General features: G+C 50.4%; 1 protein-coding gene across 1 annotated transcript in view; it reads right to left on the reverse strand.

Moving 5' to 3' along the window:
• Positions 1–490: 490 nt before the first annotated feature.
• The window catches only part of Syt13 (synaptotagmin 13), a 41,305-nt gene continuing 24,510 nt past the window's right edge, over positions 491–17,285 (reverse strand). Inside the window, exons 2-6 of the mRNA XM_005364127.3 lie at positions 14,388–14,613; positions 12,006–12,140; positions 9,498–9,799; positions 4,713–4,842; positions 491–2,802 (exon numbers count right to left, since the gene is read on the reverse strand). Coding sequence (XP_005364184.1) covers positions 2,498–2,802; positions 4,713–4,842; positions 9,498–9,799; positions 12,006–12,140; positions 14,388–14,613 — 1,098 coding nt within the window. The 3' untranslated portion in view covers positions 491–2,497. The remainder of the gene's footprint in view (positions 2,803–4,712; positions 4,843–9,497; positions 9,800–12,005; positions 12,141–14,387; positions 14,614–17,285) is intronic.

Here is a 17,285-nt window from a genome sequence, read left to right on the forward strand (position 1 = left end):
CACACTTTGTCTTAGCAGTTTCACTCACTTCTAGATAAATCTCCAAGGAACAACCCATGTACACAGGAAGCACACATAGGAATGTTCGCAGTGGCAGGTCCTATAAAATAACTACAGAGAAGGAGAGAAGAGGTAGACAGCAGGGTGGGGGGAGGAGATCTAAATGTTCATCAATAAAATGGGATGTGATAAATCCATATAGCAGAATATGAGTTATATATAGCTGTGGAGGAGAAATTGGTTAGAGCCACATGTCTGCATGAAACTTCAGACAGACACTCTCAAGTGCCCTGGGTTCATATGCTCATGCAGTGATAACAAATCGGAATGCCAGGCCCTGGTCTCCTCGGCATAGGACACCAGAGGGGAAGTCAGCTGTCGTCCTCAAGGTTTACTGAAGTTGACAGTGCTTCATGGGCACTTGATGCACAATTTTTGTTTTCTGACTCTTATTAAGGAAAAGAGACAAAGAAAGGCACTGGGCTGCCAACCCCATTGGATATGATTTATTTACCACTGTAAGACTCTGTATTCCAAAGTGTGACCAGACATGTGACCACGATGTCTCATGCGTCTTTTTGTGCTTTGATTTGGGACTGCATAATGAACACGCGGCATGTGACAAAAGGAAACACCAAAGGCAGAAACACACCACAGGACTAACATTCTCCTCCAGAGATCCGCACCTCAGTTCAGTTCAGAGACTGTCACCTCCCCCGGGGCCCTTTCTATCTGAGAGCAGCTCACCCAAACTGCACTCAAGGCTGCCCGGTATCCGCTGTCTAAATTAAAGTGATGTACTGTCCACTCCCTGCCCAGGAGTCAACTCTGAGCAGAGTGGGCAGACACATGAGGCTCTCAGTAGACAAACACTCAATAGACAGACCTTGGGAGGAGACTCACAGAGGACTGAGGGTAACTCCTAGCTGACCATCAGCAGCCCAGCCTGAAAATGGCCTCACACTATTTTCTCCTCAGCTTTGGTCTCTTGCTAGAAAGTGGTCCCTGGCAAAGACTTAGGTTCCTTCCCACTGATCCCAACTGTTCATGCAGATTCAGCTGGTTCAGAGGCGGCTTCCCAGGCATGGCTAGAAACAAGTTAAGCTGATGTAAAGGTGACTGAAGGTTTTTGATTCACTGGTCTGACATCGGAGTAATTTACAGAGGAGGTTTTGGAGAGGAGCTACCAAGTGCCATCAGTTGAGCAGTGATAACTGACCTCTCTCTGCCTAGATGCCTAGGGGCTTCTCAAGCTGGGCTAGCCGGCTTCCATGATATCGGTGCTGTGCTACAGGTGGCCACACCGAGGCGCTGCAGAGCAAGGAAGTAACTGACAACCCGAATCCTGGCTCACAGGTGTCTATGCCTGCAGCTGCTTACATCTAATTCCCAGTGAGGGCATCTGTTGGAAATATCAACGAAGGAAGATATTTCCAATCCTGGCTTCTTGTTATTTCCTAGCTAAAGGGACATGTTCCCCCAAACTGGAGGGAGGTACATTTTAAGAGGCTGCATTTCCTCTTTAAATTGTTATCCAGCTCCTCATCCACATAGCTGAATGGAATAGGCCAAGCTTGGGGCTGCTTCCTCCTGAAGTATGGGCATACCGAGAGGGACAGCTCTGCCCCACAGAGTCAGCTGCAGGGGGATGACACTGGTGCACGTGACAGCTAGCCCTCGGGATGTGGCAGCCACCCTGGAAGATTGCCAGGGAAAGGGTTCCCTGGGTATGATAAAAACAAACAAACAAAACCCACTGTGATTTCTTAAATAAAACAATCAAAACACACAATTCAGTTAAAGAGTGGGATACGAACAACAAAAGTAGAAAAGGGGGGAATGAGTGTCAGCAGCCTTCTCTTCTCCACGCCGGGCTGGTGGGAGCTCCCGAAAGACAAGGCTGGGAAGGCAGTCTAGTAAGCCCCGCCTGCTCGACTCCAGAGCCCCATGCTTGTTCAGGACAGATGCCCTGTGTATACCACCCAGAGTCTCAGTGCGGTGTGACCCCAGTGGCCAAGGCCCTTGGCCAGCCAGTGCATCTGAGACAGTTAGGTATAGTTCCTCTTGGCATGGTGACCTCTGACCAGAAAATCATTTCCATTGCTGCGTCATAACTAAATTTGCTACTGTTGTGAAATATGATGTAAAGATTTTCGGAGAAAGAGGTTTGCCAAGGGGGTCAGGAGCCACAGGTTGAGAGCTGCTGCTTTAGACTAAAGTGAGCAAGGACTGCCCACGGAGTATACCTGACATGCACCTTTGTCCATAACACAGATGGGCAAGGCGCGGCCTTCCGAGTGACCCTCACGTGCCAGTCACACTCACTGCCCTGGTGCCGCTGCTCACTTTTCAGTACTGGACATGTAGAAGAGGATTGAGGTCCTGGCTTCAGCCAACACATCTGTATCGTGTGGACAGAGGCAGGAGGGGAGGACTGACCGCTGAGCCTGGAGGATGACGGTGACCAAGAAGGACCAGGTTGGTGGCGGGCAGCCGACTACAGGTGCAGTTGATGCCACATGGCGATCTGCCGGCGTGGGTTCTTTAACATCTCCTCCCAGTGGCTGCGCTCAGAGCCCGAAGCGTGCAGGCCTAGGCTGCAGTGACCCAGCTCACAGCTCGGGCCCCCCTCTCCCTGGCCCAGCACCTCCAGCTCCACACTGGATGCCCGCAGCAGGTCATCCGGTAGCTCAAACATGATCATTTCATTCCATACGGGGTTGATCTTGTGCTTGGCCTTTTTTGTCTGTTTCTTCTTCAGCTTCTGAGCCTGGTGCTTCAAAGTCACCTTGACAGAGACATCTGGGGAAGAGTACAGAGGAAAGAAGATGAGGGGGAGGTGAGCTGTGGGGTTCTGATGGCACCTGGAACACTGCTCTTTTCTGAGCTTCCCTACACCTCCCCTGGACCATGTATCCACCCAACAGGTGTTAAGTATCTACTAGATGGTCTAGATTTAGGAAGAGAGACAACATTGCCACGTCTGTAATTTGCACTAGAATGTGAGAGACCTACCATCAGGTTGAGTATCTTTATCTGTAAAGTATGGGACTATAAACCTTATTGATTTGGGGCGTTTTTCAGACTTGGGAAATACTTGAATATATATTGCAAGGTATCTTGGAGATGGGACTCAAGTGTAAGCATAAAATTCATTTAATGATTCTTTTTTTCCTTGAACCTAAGGCCTTACACATACTAAGCAAGCATTCTACCTCTGAGCAATATCCCCAGCTTTCTTTTTCTTTTTGATCTAGAGAAGAGTTGCACTATGCCACTCCAGCTGGTCTTGAACTTCCTCTGCAGCCCACACAAGCCTAAAACTTGAGATCTTCCTGCCTTCACAGGAGCTGGGATTCCAGGCCTTCACATGCAGCTTATACACACAGCTTCAAGATTCTTTTATACAACATAAAATCAAATGGGTTTTTTGTTTGTTTTTGTTTTTATTAGAATTCACCACTAGTGGTCGGGAGAGTTCAGATGTTGACATTTACTGGATTTTGATTTTCAGATTAGAGATCCATAGCCCGTCACAAAACATGAGCTCGGTGGGTAGCTCAGACCTAGGCATGTCAGAGGGCCTCTGGGGAACCACTTTGGCCACAAGTCCTTTTAAATGACTTGACAAACCAGCCAGAGACAAAGACTTAGGTGTCCTCCAGTTTGCTTTCAAATCAGACCAGAAAAATCATGTTCTCACCACCCTTATCTTCTTCAGTCTCCAGTCAAGCCTTTGTGTCCCTAAGACGGTGGCTGCCCGAATTTTGGTCACTGGTCTTTTCTCTAAGTTTTACTTGAGGACCTAGGTTTCCTGTGGAGAGGGAAAAAGCAGGTTCCCTGCCCCCAGGTCCCAGGAAATTCACACATCAGCAGGCAAGCTAACACAGCTTAGGACAATTTCTTCTCATTAGTCAAGGTTGCCCAAGCTAATGTGAGAATAATTGTTACTTTGTATTTATTGCTATCTTTAGCATCCCTGTGTGGTTAGTTTGTTATTTCTACAGAAATATTTCAGACTCAAAGTGCTCTTCTGTAATGGTCCTGATAGGAGCTATTAAAAAAAGAAAGAAAGAAAGAAAAAGAAAAGGAAAGCCAAAATTGACTGGAAGGGATGAAGGGAGGCATCCACCTCTGACCTGTAACTCAGGGCTACAACACCAACCCTCTGGATTTCATTTGCCTGGGACCTGTCAGGAGTAGATGGGCAAATCTGTATTGTAACCCTTTATACATAACCATGATTTCTGTGGTATTGACAGCTTGCTTTGTGTGTAGGCATGGCCCGGCCCATCCCTGCTGCTAGCAGAGCCTGCTCAGTCCCCACAACTAGGGCCATGTGCCCAGGTATCAGAAGGCAACCCCAAACCTATGGGCTTTGATGAAGAGGCTTATGTGGGCATCTGTGGTCTAGGCTCCTTAAGCCCCACACTACCTTCATAGCCACAAATCAACTGCTGTCACCCATGCTCAGCGTGGCCAAGGCTTAGAGCAGAGAAGAGACTGGGAGCATGTGGGAACTCTAGCAAGTATCCGAGAGAACATAAAGGCACGAGTGTGCACCCCGGGCAGCAGATGCTGAGGGTGACCCCACAGCTGGACTCTTACCAGCTCCTTGTTCACCCGTCTCCATTTTATGCTGGATTCCACCGCCTTCTGCACGCATCCCAGAGCTGGGACCCCCCCACCTGTCTCCTTGCAGCCAAACTTACCCTTGCCCAAAAGATCCTTGGATTGGTTGGAGTGGAGGTTCCTGGCTTTAATGAGCACCACCAGGAGGCGGTTGGCAGCTGGGAGGTAGCTGATGGACAGAAGGACCTCCCCGGTCCCTGCAGATGGCTCCTGAAAACAGGAGGTAAGGGATTGCACGTCAGCCTGGCTTCTGACCCATCAACTGAAGCTGAGACTAGAATCACACTGCCCTCATACCCCCACAGATATTCCAGGATCCATTCCATTAGCCTAAGGTTAGTTTATCTACCACGGCACAAGGTAAGTGGGTCCCGAAGACAGGTGCTGTGTGTCATCAGGAGTCTTGGTATACCATAAGTTTTCTTTTTCTTCTCTCTCTCTCTCTCTCTCTCTCTCTCTCTCTCTCTCTCTCTCTGTCTGAGACAGGATTTCACTATGTGGCCCCAACTGGGGCAGAACTCACTATGTACACTAAGTGGCCTCAGATTCACAGAGATTTACTTGCCTCTCCCTCCAGAGTGCCAAGATTAGGCATGAGCCACCATGATCTGCACATGTTACCTCTTTAACTCCAACGTATAAACAGAAAACAGCCTCCCCTCAGGCTACATTGAGGGCAGGAAGCAAGAGGTTCCTCTCCTTCTGCACCCTTTGCCTAGACTCTGGGGTACTTTGTCAGACTGCTAGGGTCCTAGGAAACCTGGGTTCAGAGTAACAGCGTGGACCCATCAGGCTCCTGGAGGAGTAGAATTATCCCCCAGCCTTGATTTCACTCGTTTTTGAGCATGTGTTTCTATGTGTGTCTCCTTGTGGGCATGTGCACATGAGAGTGCTGGTCATCAGATCCCTTGAAGCTGAGGTCACAAGCAGCTCTGAGTCACTCAACATGAGAGCTGGAACTTGGATCCTTGCTAGGCGTGGTAGGAGCTCTCAACTGCCGAGCCCCTTTACCCAGTCCCAAGTTGTCCATTTCTTTGTTGGAAAAGGTAACTCCGGCTTTGCGGGCCAACATCACCAGTGAAGTGGCTGTCCTAATGTTTACAGGATACCAACATCAGCACAAGGCCGAGGGGCAGCAGGGACAGCTGGGCAAGGACCAAATAGCAGCGGTGTAGTTCGAGGAGGCATGAGTCCTAGTCTTGGCAGCTCCCCGGCACTCTGTCTCTGTCCACCCATATGCTGGCTTCCAATGTCACCCATCAGCCTCCCGCAGGAGTGAGAAATGTTGCCAAGTTTTTTAAAGAACCCTCCCTGCCCTGTGGCCCAGCCTTAGCAGTCAGATTTTGTCCTTTCTTGCTGCACAGTGAGGGGATTCAGGGAGCCCCTTTTCTGCCCAGCATTGAGGTCACTGGGGGTGGTCACAGAACCCTTAACCTCCTTCAGTCACACTGGCTGTGGTCACCAGCTGTGGTCGGGAAACCTGCTGTGGGTTCTGGGCATACCCTCTGCCTCAGAGCAAGCCTGCCATCCAGGAAAAGTGTCTCCACCATGACCGCAATGATTCATTCTTCTCAGGGACTCTTTTGAAATTGTCCTTTGCTCTTGAAGACAGAACCAATTCACCATTCTGATTGACTTCGGTTTGTTCCTCTGACCCTCCCTTTTGAGTTGTTTCTAATTCTAAGAAATAGGGAACCTGCAGGCCATTACTTCATGTTTGGAACCCCACAAAGCAGTAGAAGCAAGATAACGTCACCCACACCTTTGTCCCCATGACTGCCGGTTCTGCGTCACCTGGGAGCTACTGTCAGGACAGTAAGGCAGACAGCATCCTAGGAGGTTGCTAGACTTGCCACCCCCTGATACAATTCAGGGAAACAAGCATCCTGCTCTGCCCTCTTCACGGTTTTGCTGATTGGGCTCCTTAAGGAAGCTGGTGGTCAAGCCTGGTCTGCTGAGGTGCCCAGAGGCAGCCCGTGGGCTTGAGGTTCCAGTAAAAGTTTAATTAGATCTAGGGTACTAGTCACATGACAAACTGATCTGGGAGTCTGGGACTCTCAGGCTGACATGAATGCGGGTCTATTAAACAAAGAACACTGTGCTCATGCAAACATGTGCCCTGTCCCTCTAGACTAAGGGTTCATTGCACAGCCCTGACATCAGGCACACACTGGACACAAAATAAATATTTGCCATAAAAATTTCAGACATCTCTCTTAATCTTGGCAGTGACCTTGAGAAGGGCACTGAAGTTCTCATTCTCGGCAGGAAAGGCAAGGGGGCTGGTTACCACTTGGGTCAGCAGCTATGACATAGCAAATCTGAGACTCCTATGAAGTCTACTCTAAGGGAGTCCAAGCCCCAGGTCACTGCTCTGGCTTCCTAGGTGCCAGTCTCTCCTACTGCTCTCATTTTACAATGGAGGCACTGAGGTCTGGGGACAGGTGCCAAGCACAGAACCAGGGGCAGAGCGCCACAGCTGACCTGGGCTGTGTTACAGATGACCGGGCCTGAGCCTTCTGCTCCTCACAGAGCCAGGGGCAGGGCGCTAGTGCTGACCTGGGCTATATTACAGAGGACCACGTCTGAGCCTTCTGCTCCTCACAGAGCCAGCCTGCATCTTTGCAGGGCCTCTCACCTGTGTATGAGTGAAAACCAGGACCAGTCATGTGGATGTCGGCTTACAAGGGACCTGCAGTGACACCTAGCCGGGTCCAAATGCTCAAAGCACCACAAACAAAAAGCAGCCACTTTCCTCCTCTCCCCCACCTCCTTTTTTCGTCGATGCTCAATGAATCACCCCCAGCTGCCCTCAGAGTGGGGTGCTCTGTTGTCCCTAATGACGCACATGCCTGTTTTGGCTGAATGTCTTCCGGCTGGAACTGGGGCACTGTTGCCACCTCTGTTAACCCATGCAAGCCCAGAAAAGAAAAAAAAAATCAGAGGTGCAGTAACTATAGATTCCTTTACCGGTTTCAAATCAGCCTTCATTCTATCTGGATGGGGCTTCCTGACCCAGCCTGCAGCTTGATGCCTCCCCTGACCCTGCCCAGAGGGAAAGAGATTGCCTGGCTGTCTGTGGAGTAGTGATAGCTGCAATAAGAGTGGTGACATTAAGATGGATGCGCCTGAAGACAGTTGTGGCATCCTGCCTGGGACACAGTAGGGGTTAAGTGAGGTGCTTTTGGAATGAGCAATTACTGTCTTCCGGGGAATGGACAGAAGCAGGAAAGACATTCAGGACTTCTCTCTTTGTGAGGTTCGTTTCAGCCCTTCTGGGGTCATGCCAAAACACCCATGCCTAGTAGAGGAACCTCCTAAGCTCCAGAAAAGACGAGCTTATCAGTTTAATAGACCTACATGTCTTCTTTCCCATCAGAGGTGACCTATACGCGACCCCAACTACATATTAATTAGAAAGTAGGCTTTTTAAGACAACAGATATCAAAGGGAGGCTGTAGATTCCTATCAATTTTCCAAGCTGGGGCAAAAAAATAACAGAAAAACAGGGCCCAGAAGAAATGATGACCCAAAGAGAAGCAAGTAAGGAGTGGAGTGCCCTCTGCTTCCTACAGTCCAGACTTACAGAGGTGGCCTCTGCCTGTCACCTGCTCTGGCAGGTGATGGAATTTGAGAGAGTCAGAAGAACATGCCTCGAGGCTGAGCTATGTGCCCTGTCTTGTCTGCTGATGCTGTGTGGACTCCTGGCCATGTCAGCCTGAGATCCCCCTGGGTACAGACAGGGTGCTCACAGCATTGCCCTCACCTGCCCGGACTGCAAAGTGACTGCCGGGAGGAGGCTAACACCCTGAGCTGAGCCACCGAGAAGGGTACACAGAAATGGTGTCTTTATGAGCAGCTTGACAACTTGTTTTATCTAGAAAGGGTGATGGGCAAGACTTGCAACTTTGTGGGCCTTGCAAGCTAGTCAAGGCTGGCCCAGCCTGTGTTCCACAGCTACATGCAGTCTCATGGCCCAAGGATTGTTGTGAATGCTGTCCAACACAAAACCTTAAACTCTCTTAAAACACTCTAAGATTATTTTGTGATTTTTTTTTTATAAGACTTGATTTCATGGTTCTTGATTGTGGCCGTTGTAAGTGACAACATCATGTCTCAATGTCAAAAGGTTGGGCACATCTTACTGCTGGAGATCAACTAAACTGACAGGTCATTATCAGAAGTTCCCCGGAGGCTCCTCAGTGGCAGGATCTTGGATGGACACTGAGTCCTTATACGCCATCCCTGCTGTGCCTCGACCCCATGCCGTCACGGCCTATGGGGATCATGGCTTGTTCCCCATGGAGCCCAGTGTTTCAGCAGCCTGCACAGCAGATGCCATCCCAGAATAGTATCTGTGCTAACCACTGACTGTGCTCTGGTCTTCACAGAACCAAGGTAGCTCATTTAGAGTCAGTGCCAACTCGTGCCCACCAGGTCTTGCAGAGCTCTCCATCAGAGTATGGATAGGCTCGTCTTAGCCATCTGTACCACCTGTCTCAGACGGGCTGCCAGCAGCCAACTGCTTCTGTTTACATCAGGTCTGTGCTGAGAGCAGAGGGCTCTGGGTTTCCTCCCACCACTGCAGGGCAACGCTTGAGAGGAGCATAGCATGGTAACTGTTGCCACCCTCATCATGGTGCTGCTCCTGGCTGCAGGGGTGTCTTCGGACAGTAAGAGGCACTCCTTGGAATGGATGCCAGGAACCCCAAGTTCTGGGCCACAAATCTGCTCCAGCCTCTGATCAAGAGCCCAAGCTGCCTTTTGCCTGAGACAAGAATGTTTCTGGGCCTTGTTTCATCATCTCAGAGCTCTTCTCCCACCCTCTACCGGCCAGCTCTTACCCTCTGGTCCGAAAACCCTACCTTTGCTGTGGTCTTCAGCTCACCCCACTCTGCTGCTCCCAGGGGCACAGATGTTCCATCCAGGCCCAGGCGGAGTTCCCCAACCACACTATGGCGGGAGAAGCGGTCACAGGTCCTTAAGGTGAGCCTCAGGGTGGCTGTGGGGAGCTCATCCTCACCCAGGGGCAGGGCTAGGCCCTCCTCCCAGGTGGTGTGCAGCTGCCGTTTCTTCAGGGCCGTCTGTGCCTCCACAGAGCCGGTCTTGACAGCCACGCTTCCTTGGATGTAACAGTCACAACCTCCTTCATGGTCACTGGTGACAGCTGCAGGCAAAGACAAAACAAGACAGACCTGGGACTTCCTGAGGATTGCAGGGAGTAGATCCCCAGAGAGGGCTGCAGAACACAGATAACCTTGGGTGTCGGCAGGATCCTGGGGTGAACACTACGTTCCATTACTGTGCAAATGTCTTGTAGGAAAAGGTTTTAAACTAGAACATCACGGGTGATGAATTTTCACTGGATAATCGGGACAAGAGGCACTTTCTAGATCCCCTCTGACGTCAAGATTCAGAGATGTCCCCATTGGTGCCAAGGCCCTGGAGAGCTTTTGTTAGGATAGCTACCAATGCTGTGACTTATTTGTTTCTGTGTTTTAAACATTTCCCACACAGCCACGTGTGATCCGAATCACCGGCCGCTGCCTCTATTCTCCACCTTGATGTTTTCAATGCATCCCACTGTGGATTGTGTCTGTCAGCTTTCTGACACCATGATAAGCACCCGGGAGAATCACCTTATAAAGAATCCAATTATAAGGTGAGAAGGTTTACTTGGACTCATGGTTTCAGAAACTCGAGCCCCTGATATCAGTAGCTACATTGCTTTGTGAGACAGGATGCCATGGAGGAATCACGTGACTGAGCAGAAGAGTTCATGTCATGGCCAGGAAACAAATGAGGGGAGAGAAAGAGGCCAAAGGGCTGTGGAGCTAGTGTTAGCCACATGCCCCTTTGAGGACAGTTAGGAATTCAACTGCAGCACTTGTGTGAATCCCTTAGCATGCATCTGGCTAGACTAATTGGCTTTGGTCTTTAACCTTACCAGGAAAGGGGTCTGGGTCTTCCACACTGTGTGCCCACACTACCACGCGGACCCCTCATAGGAGAGTCTAGAACTCAGTTTTCTAATCTGTAAAATGGTACTTTCCTGAGGCCCAAATGGGCTAAAGTACATGGAAGTGTTTAAACATCTTAAACAACTATAAAGAGGGGAAATTCTCACTCAAGAAAGGAAACCAGAGGCTGAGGGAAAGCTCAGAGCTAGAACACCGATTCAGTACGTTTGAAGCCCTGATCCTATCCCCAGGACCAAGTTCAACACAAGACAGTTAGCTTTGTCAACTAGGCAACAAACCTCCAGGAGGGGGCTTTAGGTCCAGAAGACCCACCCTAATTGTGGGAGGCACCCCATTGAGGTCCTAGGCTGAATAAAAAAGGGAGCCCCAGAGTTCATCTCTCTCTGCTTCACGTCTGCAGACATGATGTGACTAGCTGCCTCAAGATCCAGCTGCCATAACTTCTCCACCATGGGACGTGACAGACAGGTATCCTGGAACTTGTGAGCCAAATGGCTCCTTCCTCCTTCCATTGCCTTTGTCAGGGTGTTTCACCACAGCAAGCAGATGAGTAACTGAGGCAAGTTTGGATCTTAAAATGTGCTGCAGAGGCTGTGACTAGTGGCACTCTGTGGAGGTGGGAGCTGGTGGAACGAAACAGCCTAGGGCATATTATTGAAGAGGATACTGGACGCTGCCCACCCCCTGCTTCCTTGTGGCTGTGAGGTGAGCCGCTTTGCTCAGTGTGCACCCTCTGCCATGGCATTCTGTCTACTGTGATGCTCGGCTCACCACACACCCAAAGGCAACAATGTTGACTACGGGCTGAATGTAACCTCTGGAACTGCTAGTCTAAAGGGACCTCGCCTCCTTCTAAGTGCCCGCCCCTTGGGATTTTCTCACAGTGATAGAAAGTTGGCTAACACGGAAACAAGAGAAATGAGGAACAGACACACAGCACAGCTGACCCCATCACGAGCCCTCGTTTTTTTGTACAGTTTTAGCTTTGTTGTATAGCGGCCCCCAGGACAAACTACTCGATTCTTGGGAAAGTTCTCAGAAATGTTTCTGACTTATGAAAGACTGTCTCTGCCTGGCACAAATCCCTGTTGAGTGTCAAAGGCATCGCTGGCAGTGGCTGCTAGCTGTTCATCAATCACTTGCTTCCCAATGCTCTTAGGCAGCCTGTCTGGCCACAGTTCCTAAGATCCCCTGCAACAAAGTGTGGCCAAGTGATGAGCTGCAGAGCCTCCCATCCCACCGACAGGGCACACACGAATCCCTGCTCTCTCTGGCTGCAGACCCTCCCATTCCACGGACAGGGCACACGAATCCCTGCTTGCTCCGGCTGCAGAGCCTCCCATCCCACGAACAGGTCACACACGAATCCCAGCCAAATACACAAAGTGGCACCTTCCAGACTAGTCACAAATAGCTCGGCCTTCTTCTGGTCATAGTCCAGGCGAAAGTGGAGTTTGGGAGCCTGGTTCCAGCTAGCAGCCTTCTCTGGGTTCCAGGTCTCCATGACACAGACATCTTCCACCACACCTGGAAGATAGACAGAGCAGCCATGGTCATCATGTTGGGGTTCTGCTTCCCTGGTGGTATCATGTCATCTCTGCCATCTAAGCCCAAAACTGTCTCAAAAGGAGCCTATGGACAATGCACCTCAAGGGATTGTTGGGGTCCAGTGGTCAATATGTTGATGCCGTATTTACTACACTGCCACATAGTAGCTGAATGTCCTTTAGGGATGCTCTGTGCTTGGTCTGTGGTGAGCTTTCCACAGGAAAGTGGTCACAGCCTAATTGGTGCTTCTGGTGGAGGATGGAACTGTGGGTGGATCTCACAGGAAAGAACAGGTGGAGATAACAGCAAAGAATAACCCCAGAGTAGACGCCAGTGGCAAGGATGGAGGCTTTGACTTTAACTCATGTGCACTCAACATTTGCTGCGTGCACCGAGGACCTTGCCTTTAATGGAGAAAGTCCTAAAACCACCAATAAAACTGTCAGTATTGCTGGCTCCACCCCTCTCGTGAGCTGGAGTCTAATGTGTGGAAGAATCTAAAAGAACTAAGAAGCCACAGTGGCTGCTGTAGACAACACGGTAAGGAACCAGAACCGAACCGCTGATCCTTAGAATGAATCAGAGGGCAGGATTCTAGAGGATTATTAGCCGGGCAATGGTGGCGCATGCCTTTAATCCCAGCACTCGGGAGGCAGAGGCAGGCGGATCTCTGTGAGTTCGAGACCAGCCTGGTCTACAGAGCTAGTTCCAGGACAGGCTCCAAAGCCACCGAGAAACCCTGTCTCGAAAAACCAATAAATAAATAAATAAATAAATAAATAAATAAAGGATTATTAATGTCCCCCAAGGGCTCATTATTAAATTTCTGCTACACACCATCCTCCAGGGACCAGACTGATCAAGATACACATGTATGCAGGATGCTCTTGGCTTCCAAAGCCATCCTGAGGCCACTGCCGCAGACTGGATGAGAAGACTCTTAGTGCCCAGGCAGCCTCAGCCCGAGAACCCAGACCCAAACCCCACTCATCTGGCATCTCTGTTCAGGGCAGCATCTGCAAGCTCACTCTGCAGTCATCTTTGCTGAGTGACCAAGGGACAGTGCCATGTGAGTGGCAAGGATGGACTCCTCCTCTAGACGTGGGGTGCTGAGTTCTGTGGTGTGGTGAGGGGAGCAGTGGGGCTGAGGGAGTCCAGCACAGTGCATCATGGGGATGTTGGCTGAAGTGGTCAAGGCTGCTAGCTGCCTATGGATCAGGACCAGGCTGCTGCCCTATGAATGGGAAGGAAAAGGAAGAAAGGAGTCCATGTGTGATGTGTGCTGAAGTCTTTGCAGCTGGGCACAGCTTCCTTTGGTGGAGGGTTTCATCCTGGTTTCACCCAAGCATCGAGCAATCAGAGGCTCCCGAAAGAGGCTCTGACTGTGGGAACCACCCCCAAGAATACTCACCCCCGTCAGACTTTCCCTCTCAAGACTTCAAACTTGAATCTACTTAAAATGTGGGCGGGAGAGCCTGGATACTGGCCCATTTGCAGGGCAGATTGAGGTGATTCCTAAAAAGTCAGGCTAATGTGAACTGCTGGCCCCTGTGGCAGGCCATCTCCCACTGGCCAAGAGGAATCCACCTAAACCCAGGTCACCATCAAAGCTGCTGCTCCCTGCATTGCCACATACAGCAAACCCGGACCACAGGACTGGCCACCTTCTTAGTCTTCGGACTGTCTCTCTTAGAATGTTCTGGATTCCTATGGGTTAAGGCCCGTGTCTCTCAGCTCCCCTGCTATTCGCCGGCCACCTATGGGTGCTGCCCTCTGAAGGCTGATGCCCATAGGAGAATAGGAACAATAATGATAGCCATGTGTTTTGATGCTTTGTACTAAGCCCTGCTAAAAGCATTTACTTTAGCCATTATTTATATACATTTGACAGTGGGATAACATGATCCCACTTTATTAATGAGGATGATATCCCAAAGAGATAGCAAGTCCAAGGGCACACAGCAAGCATGTAAAACAGCATAGGATTAAACGTAACTCAGAAGCTTGTGTCTAACCTTGATTTTTTTTTATCCCTTATGTAATCACCCAGTAAGATCAGAAGGAGACTCCTCAGTTCTCACAGGAAGCTGGATGTCAAACAGTGGGGTCCACCTGCTGTACCACACCAGGACTTTGGACAACCTTGGCAGGTCATACACTGTGTCAGAAGACACTGGCCAGCCCCTCCCTACCCCCTGTGTTGCCTCCAGGGCCTGGAATCCCTACCATTCTGAGGAAGGATGAACAGCTCCTCTGTGACCTGCCTCTTGAGGCGACTGTCACTCTGGGCCTGGGGGCTGGCAGGTGCAGCAGACTCCTCTGTGGTCCCCAGAGTGTAGTCTGCATAGTTGATGACTTCTGGGGCTGTCACAGCTGGCCGGGGACCATAGATATCCGGAAACTTCAGAAGAGGTCGGGGCTGAACAGGCTCTGTGGACTTTTGAACGTTGAACTGCAAATGTGGACACAGCTGGTTAACTGATGTGAGCAGAAGGGCATGGTGGGGACCATCTCCACCCCAAGGAGAAGTGGGGGTATGACTGCTGGTAGGAGGCCGGATGGGAGGTCTGTTCCCATTCTACCTCAGAGAGCACAGCCTGACAAAGGGAAATGTCACTTCCAACCACGATGGGAGGTGTCACACTCTGCCATCCCTGGGTACCATCATGCTTCTCCATGCACCCTCCTTTGTGCCCTCCCCTCTCTCCTCCATCTCTCCATCCCCTTCCTCTGGCTGAGGTATGCCAGGGGTTGATTCTCACCTACAAAATCCAGACATTCTGTGGTGACCTGCAAGAGCTCACCCTGCCTGATCCACTGCTCTCTCACACAGCGCAGATCTGCCCACTCTCCTGAGGCCCCAAAGGCCACCTCTGATGCACCCATCCCCATCTAAACTCTACCCACCTCTCCTCACCACATCTGGCCTTTAGCTCCCAGCACCGGCCTCCCTGTTATGTTTTAGCTGTTGGTGGCCCAGTGATGGCCTTAGGGTGTCAGACCCATTAGTGCAGCACTAGGTCTTGACTCACTCCTGATTCTAGCTTCAGAGCTGGGTCCCTTTGGGCAGGTCACTTTGCCTCTCTGTGCTGCTGCTTCAGGTGTAAAGAGGTCAGTGACACTGTCCCTGGGAGACATAGTCCAAACAACAGAAGTAAAGCGTGAGCCATCTGACTGAGGAGGAGACGTCACTGCCCGCCCTCCACTGCAGGTCAAAGGCAGGGCAGCACACGAGCTCCAGGCAATCAGAGAGCCTGGAAGCTTGACCTTGACCTTGTGTAGAAGTGGGGAAACTGGGGCTCAGAAGCCCTCACAGCCACACGAAGTCACTGGAGCAGTGGTTCTCAACTGTCTAAGTGCTGCAACCCTTTTAATACAGTTCCTTATGTTGTGGGGGACCCCCCCCACTATAATGTTACTTTTGTTTCTACTTCGTAACTTTAATTTTGTTACTGTTATGAATTGTAAGGTAAGTATCTGTGTCTTCTGATGCCTCCTAAAGGGGCTGCGATCCACAGGTTGAGAACCATCGCACTAGAGACTTAGACCAAATTTGATACCGTTTGCCTGTTGGTATCTGCTGTCATTCCGCCACTGCTAGTGATCAAATGGCAATTGCAGCACCCTGGTCCAGCCTCAGGTGCTCTACCTGGTTCCTCAGCCCCACAAAACTCCCAGAGACTACCCAGCTATCCTGGACATAGAACCAGCCTCTCTGCCACATATGGAGACCAGAAGTGAGGCTATTTGGGTGGCCTGGGGAACATGCTCCTGTTTGATTTGATTTCATTCCAGCTCAATTGTTTTATAGAATAACTGGGTTTAGTTCGTGGGTTTGATTCATGGCTGACTGAGCTGCGGTTTTGGTGGGGGACTCATCACTGGCTCCAGGATTAATGAGGTCCTCCATGGGCCCTTCTCAGAGTCAGGGTCTGTTTTCTAGCCTACCCTAGAGCAAAAAGACAAGAGCCCATCCTGACTCCCCTCTAGCCATGTTTTCACGCATATTGCCTGCTTGTCTAGGGCCATCCTCAGCCCTTGGGGTGGGATTACTTGCTCTGATACTCCTACCCACTGCATTACCTCGGTGACTTTTCCTAGTCTGGCTTTGGGGGTCACCTGTCCTAGGGAAGCCAGCCCAGATGCTATGGAAGGCATGTTCTCCACCAGACAGGATGCATCCCCACTAGGCAGAAAGCACATGGTCCTGTCTTGTGACTGCAAGATGAGTCAGAGTTAGGACAAAGCCAACAGCATGCACTGAGGGCGGAGGGACAAAGAGTCTCTGATGTTAATGTAACTTGGTCACCAAGTCCACCCACCCTCTGGCCACCTCAGCAAACTCACAAGAGATGCTGTTCCTACTCTTGGAGCTGGTTTGAGTTGTAAATCTCTGCCTTGCAACCCAGAGCATGACAAACTGTAGACACGCCCCTCAGAGGTCATCAGCCCAGGGTCCACTTGGCCTTGGGCAGGACTCTGTCCCTCGGGAATCTCTCTGTACCCAGTCTACAGTTCCCACACTTATCCTGAGGGCAAACTGACCTTTTGCAAGAATGATTAGTGGCCCAAGCTTGGGAGAAGAGCTTCTGTCAGTAACTCAAGTCTTCAAACATAAAAGCACCAGTCAACCACCTCATTCTGCATTTCAGGACCCTGTTTCAGGGCCATTGAGATGGCTCACTGGGTAAAGTCATTTGCTGCCAAGCCTGAAACCTGAGTTCAAGTTTTAGAACCCACATAATGGAAGGAAAAAGTTATCTCCCATGGGCTGTCCTCTGATCTCCACACCTGCACGGTGGCATTTGTGCCCCCCCGACATAAATAAATAAATAAAATAATAAATAAATAAATAAATGTAAAAAATTCATCTTTCTGTTGCTTGTCAAATAGCTGAAACCTCAGTGCCCAAGTTATATTATAGAAAAGCATCTGAGAGCAAACTGAGGGAGCCTAGGAGAGAGGTCTGTGAAGGGAAGAAAAATGTCTGGGAGGAAGGAAATGTTGAGGAAAAGGCCCTGTAGAAACACCTGCTCCCAGGTGGATGTGGAAAGACCCTGCAGGCACACCTGCTCCCAGGTGGAGGTGGAAAAGGCCCTGCAGGCACACCTGCTCCCAGGTGGA

This window comes from Microtus ochrogaster (genome assembly GCF_000317375.1).
Source record: "Microtus ochrogaster isolate Prairie Vole_2 chromosome 14 unlocalized genomic scaffold, MicOch1.0 chr14_random_1, whole genome shotgun sequence".
Classification (NCBI taxonomy): domain Eukaryota; kingdom Metazoa; phylum Chordata; class Mammalia; order Rodentia; family Cricetidae; genus Microtus; species Microtus ochrogaster.